General features: G+C 45.8%; 1 protein-coding gene across 3 annotated transcripts; it reads left to right on the plus strand.

Moving 5' to 3' along the window:
• The first annotated feature begins 345 nt into the window (after positions 1-345).
• LOC309529444 (solute carrier family 22 member 7-like) lies at positions 346-15,796 on the plus strand. Of its 3 annotated transcripts, none has more exons than XM_082217627.1 (10): positions 370-1,062; positions 1,577-1,680; positions 6,380-6,534; positions 7,408-7,576; positions 8,208-8,331; positions 9,191-9,297; positions 10,406-10,620; positions 11,369-11,477; positions 13,253-13,459; positions 15,259-15,398. In XM_082217627.1, exons 1-10 carry the CDS (start codon positions 685-687, stop codon positions 15,278-15,280), a joined length of 1,590 nt encoding a protein of 529 aa, XP_082073753.1. In that variant the 5' UTR covers positions 370-684; the 3' UTR covers positions 15,281-15,398. The 3 variants fall into 3 exon arrangements, with proteins under 3 accessions (XP_082073752.1, XP_082073753.1, XP_082073751.1); XM_082217625.1 differs by lacking the exon at positions 15,259-15,398 and adding an exon at positions 15,405-15,796 and having other exon boundaries at positions 382-1,062; XM_082217626.1 differs by lacking the exons at positions 11,369-11,477; positions 13,253-13,459; positions 15,259-15,398 and adding an exon at positions 10,683-11,060 and having other exon boundaries at positions 346-1,062; positions 10,406-10,640.
• The last annotated feature ends 219 nt before the right edge of the window (positions 15,797-16,015 follow it).

A 16,015-nucleotide genomic window follows, 5' to 3' on the forward strand; every position in this document is an offset into this window, starting at 1 on the left:
GTCTGTAAGTGACTGTGGAGGCCAATTCTGGATCCACACGACATTGGTTTTCAGGCGGGAGTTGATCACCCTGTGGATTTGCCAAGCGTGCCTTCCTCTTAGCACGTTTCTCCCTTGCGTCCTGAGTTCAAGTGTCTTCAAAGCCCATGTAACCTTTGGTTGGTGTTTATACTACATTTTTTTTTAGATTTGCCTTGAGAAAGTCTTTAAACCTCTTTTATCTCTGATAGGACGGTATCCAGCTGAGAGTAAAATTTTTCTTTAACCTCTTCATCGGCATCCAGTGTTGGTGCGTAAGCACTTAGAATAGTTCTTACTGGTACTACATTAACTCTACAACCAGGAGTATAGGCTGGATCCAGTTATTTCAAGAGCTGCTTATCAGTTCAAGAGGTTAGATTCCTCGCTTCTGTCTGCCTTGGGCTCTATATTTTCCTCCAAGAAGCTGAAAAGAATACAATACTGCTCTTGTGAGCTCGCCATTAAGGGATTGTCTCTCCTGAACCACATGACTTGATAGGGTTCGGTCTTGTCAGGCCACTTGTTTTTCTGTGAAACTGCCATGTTAAACTTGCTTCGCTAAGGTACTTAATTGCTAAATGGCTGGAGCTTCTCCCCAGTTGCTCGGTCTGTTTGTACAGTGCACAGGCGTTTGCTCTGTACCAAACCTCCCTCCCTAGCACGATGATGTTTGAGGATGTCCTCCGGGAGGTGGATGGCTTTGGGAGATACCAGATCCTGGTCTTCTTGATGCTTTGCATTCCCAGACTGATGATCCCCATGCACTTCCTGCTCCACAATTTCATCTCTGCCTCTCCATCTCACCACTGTGCGCTTCCAGCCTTTGCTGGCACTTCCAATCTCAGCCAGGATGAGGTCTTCTCCGTTGGCCTCCCAAGAGAGCCTGACGGGACACTGAGCCCCTGCAAGATGTTTTCTAGGCCACAGCTTCAGTTGCTGGCAAATTCTTCCTGGGAGCTGGACAACGCCTCATCAATCCTGAGCTGCCAACATGGCTGGGTCTACGATGCCTCACAATATGCATCAACCACGGCCACTGAGGTAAGCTTTTGATGTACTTCTATTGCAATGAAAGGATCCGGGTGAGAAAGAGGACGAGCATTAGCTTTTTTTTTGCTGCTGCTGCATCACACTGTTGACTTGTGTTAAGCTTGTGGTTTACTAAGACTCCCTTTTCACATGTCAGCCAGGTGTCCTCCATTTTAAATTTGTGCAGCCAGTAAAACCTGACATTTTGTTAGCTTGGGCCCTGTTCTCCAATCTGTTAAGGTCATCTTGAATCCTGATTCTGCCCTCTGCAGCATTAGCCACCCCTCCCAGTTTGGTGCCACCTGCAAATTGGATGAGCACCCCCCCCCCGAATTTGTTTTGTCATCCAAGTTGTTTATCATCCAAGTTGCCATCCAAGATGTTTATGAGGAACCATTAGAGAGCACTCTTTGGGCTTGGTTGGCTTCTCATGCAAACTACTCCAGCTGAAATCCCCTCTTCTGCCCAGCTATTCCTGTTCTGAATCTGGGTCACCTTAATTACAATCCATGATACTTCCTTCCAGTGGGATCTGGTGTGTGAGAAGAAAGGCATGAACCAGGCAATTGCTACCTTTTTCTTCATTGGTGTTACTTTGGGGTCTGTACTTTTTGGCTACTTGTCTGACAGGTGAGTAGAGTTTACTTTTGGTCTTTGGTGCATGGGCAGACAGACTTCTGGCGTGTGGGATCTACTGTGGTTCTTTTTTATTATTATTATCTCGAGGTCCACCAACAGCCGCCAGGTGGTTTGTTGGGGTGGGTCAGGGTAAAAAGCAGCATAATTATTGGAATCGAGGAATATGTTGCCTCTGGGCACATGCTCAACCCAATATTTTGTTTTCAGTATCAGCCCTGAAGGACCACAGTCCTTTCCCACACAAAAATCAACTTCTGGTTTTCACTCAAAGCTTTCTTCAACTTGCAGCCTAACTTAGATGTGTGGGGTTTTTGCCCGGGGGTGTGTGGAGATTATTTATTGTTGCTATTCTTAAACAAATGAGGATATCTACTGATCTGCTGCAAGTGCTCTGAGAGCTGCCAGTACATCTCTGATCCACTTTTTGCCCATCTCTGCCTCACCTGTCTCACTGCCAAGTCTTAGGTAGATAAATCTTTAATTACAAAGACGTATATGAATTTTCAAACTGTACAACCTTGGGCAACTACTTCCCTCCTCACCCCACCCTCCGAAACAGACAACCTTTTCCTATCAACCCTCCACGGGAATAATCCTAAACCCACCTCAATTGGAAGAAAACTTGGTGGGCACTGGGGTGTATGGCGGGGAAGACATCATGGTGCCCCTGAGTGCTGTTCAGAACTCCACTTCTTTTGATGCAATCAGCCCCTGAACACCTCTGCCATACCTCTAAATAAAATACTGTCTCTTTGCAGATCTATTTCCCACTCAGTTTCTTCCCCCTCCTAATTCATTTCCTACGCCAATCCCACTCAAAATTGACATTTCCTTCACTTAATCCCATTTCTTCCATTACAAACATGCTAACAACTCAGGTTCGCTCCTCCAAAAGAAAGGTTTCCCCTGGTTGTCTCACCTCATGGAGTTAAGCCAGATCTCTCCTTTCGTTTTTTTGAAGTTTGTGCCCAGGGCTATGTTAATGAGCTCTCTCAGTGGGTCGGGGGATGTCCCTTCCCAGGCTGGCTCCAGATACTACCACAATCGCTGGACCAAGGCATGACTCCGGTCCACCTTTCCACCAAGAAGGACTGACTCTGAGAAAGCAAAGTGCCATTTTGGAAAAAAATATGAATGAGCATGCCTCTGCCCTTGCTCCATGAAGAAAGAAGACTATGATCTTCCAGCATAATCTGTGGAGTCAGGCCAGGAGTGGAACTCTGGAAAACTCATTTGCACACTTTCGCTGGTGCTGGATGGAGCCTTAGAACCCCTTGATTAGGTCCTGACCATCGTACTAAAGGGAGACAGGAGGGGGTGGACAGGAAGTAGAAATCAATGCATGTTGGAGATATATATATATTACCGTGCTAAAAATCAATGCACATTGATTGTTGCTGCAGTTCAGTGCGCAGCGTGCACTGAATAAAAGAGCTAAAGCTGACTAGAGGCCGTTAATAACGCTATTTTTTCCAGAGGTGCAGGAACTCTCCATGAACGCCTCCCTCATTCTCTTGTAATTCCAACGGCGCCCACTTGAGAGGCGCCGGAACTGAATTCTAGTGAGTTCTGGCTGAGGAAAAAGCCCTAGTACCATCTCCTATTTCTTCAGAGAATTGAAAGGGGTGTTAATGGCTGCTAGCCATGATCATTTGATCCTGCAGCCAGGATTAAAGTGTAGAAACGATCTGAGAGGACTCCTGTGCTCAGAGCCTGTTTGTGGGATGAGCCCTGTGGGCAACAGGAGTGGGTAAGATAGGCCTCGGACAAGACTCTTCTTATGTAATCATGTACAAAGGAGGCATTGAGGCACCCTCCTCTCGCCATCATCTTTATCTATGGGTTTTGTAGGTTTTTTGTACTATTTCGTAAAGCTCAAATCCTCTCTATCAAGAAACAGCAGCGGGACCAACATGAAAAAGGTAACAAAAACTGTGGCATGCATTACATTGTACATTTGTCTTCCAGCAATAGTTGTTCCCGCTCTTCCCCCAGAGAATCCTGGGAAATGTAGTTTGCTAAGGGTGCCGAGAGGGTTGTTAGGATCCCTCTTCCCCTCACAGAGATATAATTCCCAGAGTCCCTGGGGAGAGGGATTGGTTCTGAAGCCACTCTAGGAATATGTTGTAGCGGCCTCTGCTTCAGAGTATCTGAAGAAGTGTGTATACACACGAAAGCTCATACCTAGAAAGCTTATACTTAGTTGGTCTTTAAGGTGCTACTGGAGTTATTTTTTAAAAAATGGGGGCGGGGAGATTCTTTTGAAGACTTTCTTAAGACAAAAAGACTTGATTCTCTTAAGGGAGTTCTTTTTGGATCATCTTTCAATTATTATTTTTTTGTATTTCATCTTGTTATTTATTATGACTTTTTTAACAAAGTTTACCAGCTACGGCAAACTGGGGGAAATCTTACTGGTTCTTTGTGAGATAAACCATTTCTTTCTTTCTTTCTTTCTTTCTTTCTTTCTTTCTTTCTTTCTTTCTTTCTTTCTTTCTTTCTTTCTTTCTTTCTTTCTTTCTTTCTTCACTTGTCCAAATATATACAAAAATTTATACCCATATGTCAGAACTGCCCTAGGTCCCAGCTCACAAAGGACCAACGCCACTTCGTTGTTATATACAAAAGTCTTTATTGAAGTTCAGTTTGTCTTTCACATCAGCAGCGTGCAGCTCTACGTCTGAAACTCTAGACTGCTGAAGCTCCGTCTGAGTCTCCGCCCCCCATACACCAGTTTAAGACCCTAGCCTTGCTCCACCTCTTCCTTTGCTCTTTCCTCCGCTGGGTCCGCCTGTCAGCTGGGGTTTCTCCCTTCCTAGACTCTTCTGACGCTGAATCCTCTGAGTCTTCCCCCTGCCTCCGGCGGGCTTTAGGACCTGGTTCCCGATCCGGGCTTTCTGCTTTCCCGCGCGCCTGTACATTTGAACTTGGCGCGCGCGCCCAGCCGGTAACCTTCCTCCTAACCGCTTCACTGCTCCTGTCACTGCTTCCCCCTTCGGGGGGGCTAGCTGGACCTGACACCTGGGCCTCTTCCCCCCCCCCACTCTGCTCTGGTGGGGAAGCTGGTCCTGATCTCCAGCTGCTGCTTTGGGAGTCCCCGGTGGCCCCCTGTTTCTGGTGTGTCCCCCCTGGGACCCCCCTCGCCCTGACCATCGGCGCCTCCTTCTGGGAATCTTCCGATTCGCTGGAGAAGCTCATGGAATCTCTCGGGTCACTGCCATACTCCCCTATGCTGCCCTCAGATCCCTCCCCTTCGCTCTCCATCTCCTCTCTCCCCTGTGCCTCTGTCCCTGAACCCCTGACACCATATTTCTATAATATTCTGAAATACACATATAATATTCTGAAATATAATATTCTGAAATATACATAGTCTAAAAAAGAACAGAGGCAGCAATATATATATATATATATATATATATATATATATATATATATATATATATATATATGCTTTCGTAGATTTTCACGGGTATAGGAATGCAGGTTTTGGTGTCTTCGGGTGTCTTCCCGTGTAAGAATCGGGGTGTCTGTGCGACGTTTCGACGAGGTCTCACTCGTCATCTTCAGGCTGGTGCTTTCGGCTTCTTGTTACTGGAACAGTAACAAGGTTCCAGTAACAAGAAGCCGAAAGCACCAGCCTGAAGATGACGAGTGAGACCTCGTCGAAACGTCGCACAGACACCCCGATTCTTACACGGGAAGACACCCGAAGACACCAAAACCTGCATATATATATATATATATATATATATATATATATATATATATATAACAAATTTAAAAAGAAATAAAGGAAGAAAGGAAAAGCGAAGAAAGGAAAAAGAGAGAAAAGAATAAAGAAAGATGAAAAGACTTCCGGTTCTCTGTCCTGCAGCAAAACATAGTATTGACTCATTAACACCCAACCATTCTATCTTCTATAAACCAGTATTTTTTCAATCTTCAAATCCAAAGATTACAAGTTCATTTTCTCTTTCATGCAAAAAGTCCACAAGAAGTTTCCAGTCTTGAATAAATGTCAGTATTGATTTTTCTCTAACTGGACACGTCAACTTTGCCATCTCTGGCAAGTCCAATAGTTTTATCAGCCATTCCTTTATAGTAGGTCGGGCTGTAGCTTTCCATCTTTGTGCATATAACAATCTCGCAACTGTAATCATATATTGGAGTGCTTTTAATGAAGTCTCTCTCCACACACACACACACAAATATTGTGTCATATGGAAACTGCCATTTCGGATGACTTGCGATGCGCTCATTTATCCACAAGAAGTCACTGTTAGCTTGTATTGAGAAGGATGGAGCTGGTGAGATATTAATGCTCAAAAGACAGCAAGGAAGCATTGGCTTCTTTTGCACCTTATGTTCTCAACACATATAAGGAAATCCCTCTAGCAAATGATGGCCCTAGTCATTTCTCCCCCTGTCTTTCTGGGTGGGGGGTGAGCTCATTTCAAGAAGGGGAGCTAAGCAAGAAGGGGAAGCACTTGTGCCACTTCCCCAGAAACACAAAGGTATCCATGGGCCTAGGAAGGATGTCAACCCCTATGCTAGACAAAGGCAAGCTTAGATGCTGTGAATGACATTGGAGAGATGTGCAGGCTGCGGCCTTACCTGGCAAGGCAATTCTTCTGGCATTCTGACTGGAACGGAAACAGGTGCTGCTGGTTTACTTTTGGCTTCCTAGGTTTGGCCGGAGGCGGATGCTCCTGCTGTCTTTCCTTTCCACGATGTTCTTTGGGGCCCTGGCTGCGTTTTCAGAGTCTTACTTGATGTTCATCATCATGAGGTCGCTCTGTGGGATGGGACTCACAGGCGTGTCCATCATCTCCTTGATATTAGGTGAGAGGTTCCGAGATGAGAGGCGATTTCTTTCCATTTCAGGCCGGATGCCTCCGCATGTTGACACTGCAGATGGGAATAGTGATCGTGGGCACCCTCTTTCTCTCTGGCCCCATCTAAACCTTACGTTTAAAGCAAGTACCACAGCATTTGAAACAGCCGTAGCTTCTCCTACAGAATCCTGGGAAATGCAGCTTTTGCTGAGAGTTGCTAGGAAAGCCCTGTTCCCCTCACAGAGCTAGAGTTCCCTCTGGAGAGGGATCAATGGTCAAACCACTCTTAGAAAGGTTGCTTTATGGCTGTCTTCCTTTTGCAAAGATTACAGTGGATGCTCGGGTTGCGAACGTGATCCGTGCGGGAGGCACGTTCGCAACCCACAGCATTTGCAACCTGTGACCTGCACATTTGCGCATGCGCGGGCCGTGATTGGGTGCTTCTGTGCATGCGCAAAGTGCGATTTAGCGCTTCTGCCCATGTGCAAGCACCGAAACCTGGAAGTAACCCGTTCCAGTACTTCTGGGTTTGGTGTGGTGCACAACCCGAAATCACGCAGCCCAAAGCGTCTGTAACCCGAGGTATGACTGTACTAGCTGCAGCAAACTTCTGTCCCCACCCTCTGCAATCTGTTGCATCTGATCAGGATAGCATCCCGTGGGTGGCAATTTCCTCCATGGATTTGAAATATGGAAGGGTCTTTGATCATAGGGAGGGAGTAGGGTGGCTTTGCCCCCCTTGCCCCACCCTAATGTTGAGCAGGGAGTGCAGCTTTGGCTGCTGAGTCGTTGCAGCTAGAGTTTATGGGGTTGACTGTGATTGTGTTGAAGGTGCACTGAGTCCAAACGTTGAGAGCTGCTGCTGTATATTAACTTCCAGCTGTAGAATGGACTGACGTCAAGCATCGCACCTTCTGCGGCACCATCAGCGGCATTTCCTGGTCTCTTGGGTACATGCTCTTGGCGCTTGTGGCCTACCTGATTCGGACGTGGCGTTGGCTCCTGTTGGCTGTCACCTCTCCCTGCCTCCTCAGCATCGTCATTTGGTGGTGAGTGACTGTGGAACTCCTCTGTTATGTATTCAGTGGTCTGGGTTTGCCTGAGCTTGAGTCTGGATTCAGAGCTCCTGTGTTCTGATTCAATACATGATGTCCAGTCACAGAACATTCAGGATTTGGGCCTCTGCCATTGGCCCTTGAACTCTTAGTCGTGATTCGCAGCTTGGAAGTTTAGGCAGCCAATCACGTTGGGAGTGGCCCAGGCTTTCAGGAATGTATATAAGCAGTTGCTTTGCCCCTGTTTCTCAGTTATGTAGTTCAATTAAGGTTCTTGCTGTTATCACTGCATCTTGCCTCATGGGAACCCACCTACACTTCATCCTCCAAACCCTAATATTCACCAAGGACTTTGAAAGGTTTCCTGCACACCCAGCCACATCTTGTCAGCTATGCCCTTTCTTCAACTTCCCTAGGTTCTTCTTTCTTGTACTCTTTACCTCCTCTTCCTGGTAACTTTGAGAACCAAAGTGTCAATTCCACTCCCCCTATCTTGCCTTGACTGCTCGCAGGAGCTCACAGGGGCAGGAGTGTGTGCATAGAGATGATGTTTTCCTCATCTGCAGCAATCCCAGATGCAGCAACCCCACTTGATCTACAAAACGCCTTGTTTGTCCCTTGCCAGGTGGCTCCCAGAATCTGCCCGGTGGCTCTTGACAAAGAAGGAGGTGGAGGCAGCGCATGGCTATCTTTCCAGATGTGCCAAAGTCAATGGCAAGAAAGAGTTTGACTCCAAGATAACTCCAGACGTGAGTGCAAGGGGTCTTGCAGCACCTCAGGTGCAGTGATGGACCTCTAGAAAACAACCACAACGAGTAAGACCCGCAACAAAATGATGTGGTGTGGAGGGTTCCTGCTCAGGGTTCCAACAAGCCAGCCAATCTAGTACTCTGTTATCTCTCTTTTCCTGTCTTCCATGCTTGCCCTCCAATAGGTGGCTCAGTGGTAGAGCACTTGCCTACCATGCAACAAGGCTCCAGGTTCAATCCCCGACCTCTCCAGGTCAGCCTGAGACCCCTGGAGATCTGAAGCCTGCTTGTATAGGCGATGCTAGTCAATTTGTATATATTTATACACAGTATTTATAGCCCGCTCTTCATTGAGTGTTTCCAGTCCTAGAGCTGGGAACCAAGCCATAAAAACAAAGAACGAAAAGCGACACACCAAATTACAAAATCATATAAACAGGTTCAACCAACAACAACTTGACCCTTCCACCACCTAGGTGGACCAATGACCTGACTCAGCGTAAGGAGTCTTCCTAAGCTCCCACAGCCAGCCTTCTGTACCCGTCAAATGCTCAGAACTCCGTAATATGGCTCAGTTTGGGATCCCTCCCTCCCTCAAAATTTATTTTTCATGCTTCTGTAGGCTTTGGGGGTTCTCTGAAGCATGCTGACAATCTCCCTCGTGTGCACAGATGGTACCATCTTGGCTACATAATCATAGAATCATAGAATTGTAGAGTTGGAAGGGACCCAAAGGGTCTAGTCCAACCCCCTGCCTCCATCCTAGGAGAATGAGTTCCTCTCTGATGTCATGATGGGATCTAGCCTTTGCAAAACAGCACTGAGGGGTCTTTTCCCTCTTCCTTTGCGGTGAATGTAGGTCCTGCGGAGGACACTGACCATAGAGGAGTCAAGGACCTATTTCTACTGGCACCTGGTGAAGACTCCCAAGCTGAGGAAGACCACCTTGTGTTCTGTCGTCGTATGGTATGAACAAAAATTGATGACTGTGCTTATTTCCCGACTTTGAAAGAGATGGAGCCAGTTTTCTTTCTTGGAAGGCGTTGCAGTTAATTGTGGTGGGAATTAAGCTGCAGAGTAACATTATCTGTAGACAGGCTTTCCTATGTTGGTTTTTTTTTTGGAAGTCAGATTAGATGTTTATTGTCTTCCTTGGGCGAGTGTGCAATATTTTACATCAAAGGAGGAATGCAAACCATCGTATTGCTGTGCTTTCTCCGGTGTCAACATATATTTTCCAAATGCTAGTTTGCGGTGATTTATGAAACTCCCACCACAAATGGAGCACAGTTCCTTCAGATGTCATCTCGCTTTGTAATGCTACCTCAACTGGGAATGAGTAATTCCAAATGACTGTTGACATAGTTGGTGGCTGTGTGCAATCCTGACTCTCTGGAACTTTACATCCCCAATGGAACTGGTCTTTCCCCTGCACACACAAACACAAACACACACACATACCTGAGCAGTGAGCCTGGAGAAACTAACAAGTTTTGGACTGGAGTTTATTGCGTGCATTTTCCACTGTTTGCAATTCCATTTCATTTGCGTAGCCCAGGTAGTATTACCCTCAAACAACATCAATTCCAGCCCTTCCCCTCCCCATAAAGTAGCATAAATCTGATAAATTAGGGGAAATTGGGCTCCGAACTGCTGCACTCGACTTATTTGTTTTGGTGTTTGGGGGCATTGCCCAAAGCAATAACCCAGCACTAGACAGGATTGCTCTCTCTACACATCAACTGATGTGTAGTGAGAGCAGTCCTGCTTAGCAATGGACAGATGCACAAGGGAACTCTGTGTACCTGAGCCCAGCACTAATCAGGGTCTCTCCCTCTCCTCTGCTCTCACACATTGACTGCTGCGAGGGAGAGCGACCCTGCTGAGTCCTGCAGGGAGTTCGTTCACACACTCAAACTGAGCAAGATTTGGACTGGTGGGCAGGACACCCGTCAATCACGTGATGCCGTAAAGGCATCCCGCGATTGCCCATCCACCTGTCAACTTTGGCTTGCAAGGGCTGATCCTGATATTCCTAGCTGCTGAACCTAAGTTGTCTCTGTTTTCCTTGCAGGTTTGGTGTGGCGTTCACCTATTATGGCATCAGTCTAAACATCAGCGGTTTCAGCTTGGATCCGTATGTGACACATTTTATCTTTGGGGCCATTGAGATCCCTGCCAAAGTCAGTGTGTATGTTGTCTTGGACCGCATCGGCCGCAGGCATTGTCAGGCATGGACTCTGATTGGAACGGGAGGCATGATTGCTCTGAATGCAGCCATCCCTGCAGGTGAGAGGCTCATCTGGCCAGTTCTGCAGCATCACTGAGCATCCTCCTAGTCATTACGTGAGCTGCAGCAGCATCACTTGCCTCCCGGGGCTCCTTCAGAAGACGTTGAGGAGCCATCCTTGATTTCTTTGCACAAAGATTATGCGGAGGTTGTACTCTTTTTTGCACATTCATCCCGGTTTAACACTGAGATCCAGTGCCGAGGGCCTTCTGGCGGTTCCCTCACTGCGAGAAGTGAGGATACGGGGAACCAGGCAGAGGGCCTTCTTGGTAGTGGCACCCGCCCTGTGGAACGCCCTCCCACCAAATGTCAAGGAAATAAGCAACTATCCTACCAGGCAGAGGACCTTCTCAGTAGTGGCTCCCGCCCTGTGGAATGCCCTCCCACCAGATGTCAAGGAAATAAGCAACTATCCTACTTTTAAAAGACATCTGAAGGCAGCCCTGTTTAGGGAAGTTTTTAATGTTTAATGCTGTCTCGTGTTTTTGATATTCGATTGGGAGCCACCCAGAGTGGCTGGGGAAATCCAGCCAGATGGGCAGGATACAAATAATAAATAATAATAATAATAACTAGTCTTCCTATTGATTTATCCTTATCCTACACCTTGCAGTACATTTCCCTAGCTACGAAAAGTATTTTTTATATTTAAAGGTGGATCTGTTGCCAGAGCATCAGAGTGTTGCATAAACCTACATTTCCAGAATGCCCTTAAATCTTCACGCCTCCTGTTTCTTCCTCCCTCAGAGCATGGGCATCTCCGGTCGGCGGTGGCCATTTTGGGCAAGGGTTTCTCCGAAGCCTCTTTCACCACCGTCTTCCTCTACACAGCTGAACTTTTCCCAACAGTGGTCAGGTAAGTGGCTTGGGCTCCAATCAGACCCACTGGTGGTTTTTAATTTTTTAACAAACTTTTTGATGAACAGTGACTTCCCTTCTTCTCTTTCCATGGTTCATTTTCTGTCTCTCCCATTCCTGCATTTCTAATACTATAACCATTCAAGTCAGTGTTGCATTTTTACACCATTCAAACATTAATTACGCTGTGTTGAATTTATCTTAATGCTGCCAGCATTTTCAGTTGTGTACAATTATTTTCCACATATTCAATAAATGTTTTCCGCTTCTCTTTAAGTATATGTTCTTCTTGCTCCCTTATTCCATGTGTTAAATCTGCAAGTTCTGCATATTCTAACATCTTAAGTTGCCAATCCTTTTTCTGGGACCTCGCTCATTTTCCATTTTGGGGCTAACGAAACTCGGGCTGCTGTTTTTGTATACATAAATAGGCTTTTCTGACACCTAGGAATTTCTCTCAGGGCTATTTCCAAGAAAAAGGACTCTGGTCTTTTGGGGAAAGTAATTTTAAACATTTTTTTCAACTCATTATAAATCATTCCCCAATATTCTTTTACCTTTTTACATATCCACCACATATGAAAAAGGTTCCCTCCCTTTCTTTACATTTCCAACACATATCTGATTGTACTTTATACATCTTAGCCAACCTGCTCGGAGTTAGGTACCATCTATGAATCATTCCATAGTTTCAGTGTGTAACATGTAGTAAATTTCAAATCACTTTTCCAGAGTTTCTCCCAGTGGTTTAAATCTATAATGTGTCCTATATCCATTGTCCAGTGTGTCATTGAAGCTTTGACTAGCTCGTCTCTCCCCCCCCATTCTAATAGAAGATTATACATTCTGGACAAAGGTTTTTTGTAATAGTTCTTTTTCAAATTGTGAGCTTTGGTCCAAAAACCCCTCTTTTTTTTGTCTAACTTGAACATATCATGTACCTGATGATGATGTAATCTGTAACTTGGCTCCTTAAGTTTTCCATAGGTTTCAGTCTGGATTCCCTCCCTGTAAATTTCAGAAAATCCCTGTATGCCACCCATTGTCTATCCATATTAACTCTCTTAATTGAAATTGCTTCAATAGGGAATAACCATAAGGGTGTTTTTCTTTCTAGCAAATTTTTATATTTATCCCAAACTCTGTTCATAAAACTCTTATAAATTTTAGCTTCCCCATACCAAAGACATGCATGCCAGCCAAATTTAAAATCATGGCCTTCCAGGTCTGAAATATTTGCATTATCCAATACAATCCATTCTTTTAACCAACACAAACAAGCTGCCTCATTATACAGTTGCAGATCTGGCAGGGCAAAGCCTTATTTCCCTTTTATATCTATCAAAATTTTATGTTTAATTCTATGCTTTCCTTCCTACCAGATAAATTTAGAAATACCCACCTTCCACATAAAGCAAAATCTTTGGGGATTTCTTCTGAGGCTACATTTCCCAAATCTTCTTCAAAAGAACCAAATACAGACCCATGCTTGATTTGTGCTGGAATCCAAGGCTGTTACTAAAGGAGAAGCAAGATCTGTTGGGGTGTGAATGCTGTCAGCCCCTCCATCTTAGGCTCAGGTTGTACATATGTGCAAATAAAGCCATATATCCTAAAGACATCACAGTCTCCACTGACCGTCATTCCAAGGAAACCAAACTCTGGGAAAGTGCCTGGAACCCCTTGAACCTCTCATTGCTCAGAGACTGGGATGGCGTGTAACAGTTTGATGGATTTATCTCCAATCGAAATTGTTTTGCGTTACCTTTGCAGGCAGAGTGGTGTTGGCTGCTGTTCATTCATAGCACGGTTGGCCAGCTCCATAGCTCCTCTGATCATGCTGCTAGATGACACCTGGAAATACCTTCCTCCCTTGATATTCAGTGTGGTGGCACTGGTGTCTGGGACGGTGGCCTTTCTGCTAACAGAGACAACCAACATCCAGTTGCCAGAGACTATCGAAGATGTGGAAGATGGGAGGTGAGTGACGTAGACACACAAGGCACATCACTTGAACAAAGCTTTCCACTTCAAAGAGGGAAGCAGTCAGATATCAGCAGGTTTCTCCCCCCTGCCCCCAAACTGGTTCCTCCAGACTATCAACATTTTGAGGGAGGGATTTCGGTGCATGTCAAATATTTAGACTTGCACCATGACACTGGATTAAAGTCCTTTGCCATTTTAGCATAACAAGTTAACTTCAAAACAATGGCAGTGGACTTTTTGCGATTTGGAAAGTAATGTACTGGAAAAGGTGGGATGAGAGAAAGATTAATGGGAATACATATAAACACTGTAGAAGCAAGTCAGGGTGGATGCTCATTGTTGCAGACAAACAAATCAGAACAAATACTCAACATAGGCTGGACTATAACCTGCAAGGAAGCTTAGTGCAAGTGAAGCTGGGTGAACGCTCAGTGATCAGGCCATCTGGAGGAAACCCTAAGTGTAGATCTAGGCTGCATCTATGCTGTATACTTAAAGGGCATTTCCTCGCTCAAAGAATCCTGGGAACTGTAGTTTATGGTCATGTGGCGCTGTGGGTTAAACCCACAGAACGTTGCTGATCAGAAAGTCGGCGGTTCGAATCCCCGCATCGGGGTGAGCTCCCGTTGCTTGGTCCCTGCTCCTACCAACCTAGCAGTTCGAAAGCAGGTCAAAGTGCAAGTAGATAAATAGGTACTGCTCTGGCGGGAAGGTAAATGGTGTTTCCGTGTGCTGCTCTGGTTCGCCAGAAGCGGCTTAGTCATGCTGGCCACATGACCCGGAAGCTGTACGCCGGCTCCCTCGGCCAATAAAGCGAGATGAGCGCCGCAACCCCAGAATCGGCCACGACTGGACCTAATGGTCAGGGGTCCCTTTACTTTATCTTTAAATTAGAGCTGTGTGCAAGATAAACTACAGCTCCCAGTATCCCAGCTCCTATATCTGAAGAAGTGTGCAAGCACACGAAAGCTTATACCAAGAACAAACTTAGTTGGTCTCTAAGGTGCTACTGTACAATTTTTTTAAAAAAAACTTTTATATACAGTGGTACCTCGGGTTACACATGCTTCAGGTTACATACGCTTCAGGTTACATACGCTTCAGGTTACAGACTCCGCTAACCCAGAAATAGTACCTCAGGTTAAGAACTTTGCTTCAGGATGAGAACAGAAATCGTGCTCTGGCGGTGCGGCAGAAGCAGGAGGCCCCATTAGCTAAAGTGGTGCTTCAGGTTAAGAACAGTTTCAGGTTAAGAACAGACCTCCGGAACAAATTAAGGACTTAACCCAAGGTACCACTGTATTTCGACTGCATCAGACCAACACGGCATGGTATTCATGCAGCCCAAGTACATTTCTGAACGCAATTCAAAGTACTGGTGCTCACCATTAAAAACTCCCCCCCCCCCGGAACCAAACCTGGTATCTTGAAGAATGCTTTTCCTTCTACTAACCTGTATTAAGGTCATTTTGAGAGTCTCTCTGCCAGGTGCTCCTTCATCCAAGGCAAGACAGGGGGTGACAAGAGAGAGGGTCTTCTTGAATGCAGAGCCTCATTTTTGAAAAATATTTCCCCAGAAAGGTTTGCCTGGTGTGAACATTCCTATCTGGAGATATATAGCCTCTGGATAGCCATGAGGGGACAGGTGATGGAGTCGTTGAGGTGCAAAGGGAGGTGGGAGGAAGGAGCTTGGCAGGCAGAGTGAGCAGGGGCAGCAGCCCCTAGCCATTAATATGTCCATAAGGTATTTCCTAATCAGAATACCTAATTCACATTTGATGTTGAATATTCAGATATCCCCTCTGCCATAAGTGAGCAAGCACGACAAATCTGTGCGGGAGGCTAAAGAGACAGAGGTGTACTTGTGAGATCTTGGTGCCTTCAGACCTCAGGGACCAGAGCAGAGCTTTATTCCATCATCTCTCTCGCTTGTCTTCAGAAACAAAAAGGCATTGGGGACCCAAGTACATGGACAAGGCATGGATGGAGCAATCCCTCTTGGGCTGATGAGTCAAACTGGCACAGATGCTCCCCTCTCTCAGCAACAGGAAGCCAGCACTGAGTGCAACGGGAAACAACACTGTGATCAGACGTTGCTGGCCAACGGAATGGACGCTGCTGGATGCTCGGAAAAAGTCTGATATAATGGGAACTGGGTGCTAATTGGAGCTGAAAGCCAATAAGAGGATAACACACTGTTGTGAAGTTAAATGCCACCGTATGGCATTTTAGTTTGTTTTCAGCTTTCAGAGAGGGCCGAATCTGATACACTTACCCTATTTGCCGACATGCGCGATGAAATAAAGCATTTGGGATATATTGTGCCTGCTAGACAGGTGTGATTGTGTGTGTGTTTGTGAACAGGAAGAGGGTAAAAGCCCCAATAAATTTAGAAGCACTGACTCCCAAGTCTTCCTCCTCATTTGCTGCCCTTTTCGCTATGCTTGGACTCCGCGATAACTTACGAGATTTGTAGGTTTACCTCTTTGGGGAGCTTTGGCTGTTTTTCGTGGTCCAGATAGATGTAAATATTATGTGTTAGTGCTATTT

This window comes from Podarcis vaucheri, assembly GCF_965113315.1.
Source record: "Podarcis vaucheri genome assembly, chromosome: 3".
Taxonomy (NCBI): domain Eukaryota; kingdom Metazoa; phylum Chordata; class Lepidosauria; order Squamata; family Lacertidae; genus Podarcis; species Podarcis vaucheri.

Coding starts and splice junctions, on each gene's coding strand:
- LOC309529444 (XM_082217625.1), top strand. CDS start 685: ATGATGTTTGAGGATGTCCTCCGGGAGGTGGATGGCTTTGGGAGATAC. Junction 1,681..6,379: donor TTTGGCTACTTGTCTGACAG/GTGAGTAGAGTT, acceptor TTGGCTTCCTAG/GTTTGGCCGGAGGCGGATGC. Junction 11,478..13,252: donor CTTTTCCCAACAGTGGTCAG/GTAAGTGGCTTG, acceptor TTACCTTTGCAG/GCAGAGTGGTGTTGGCTGCT.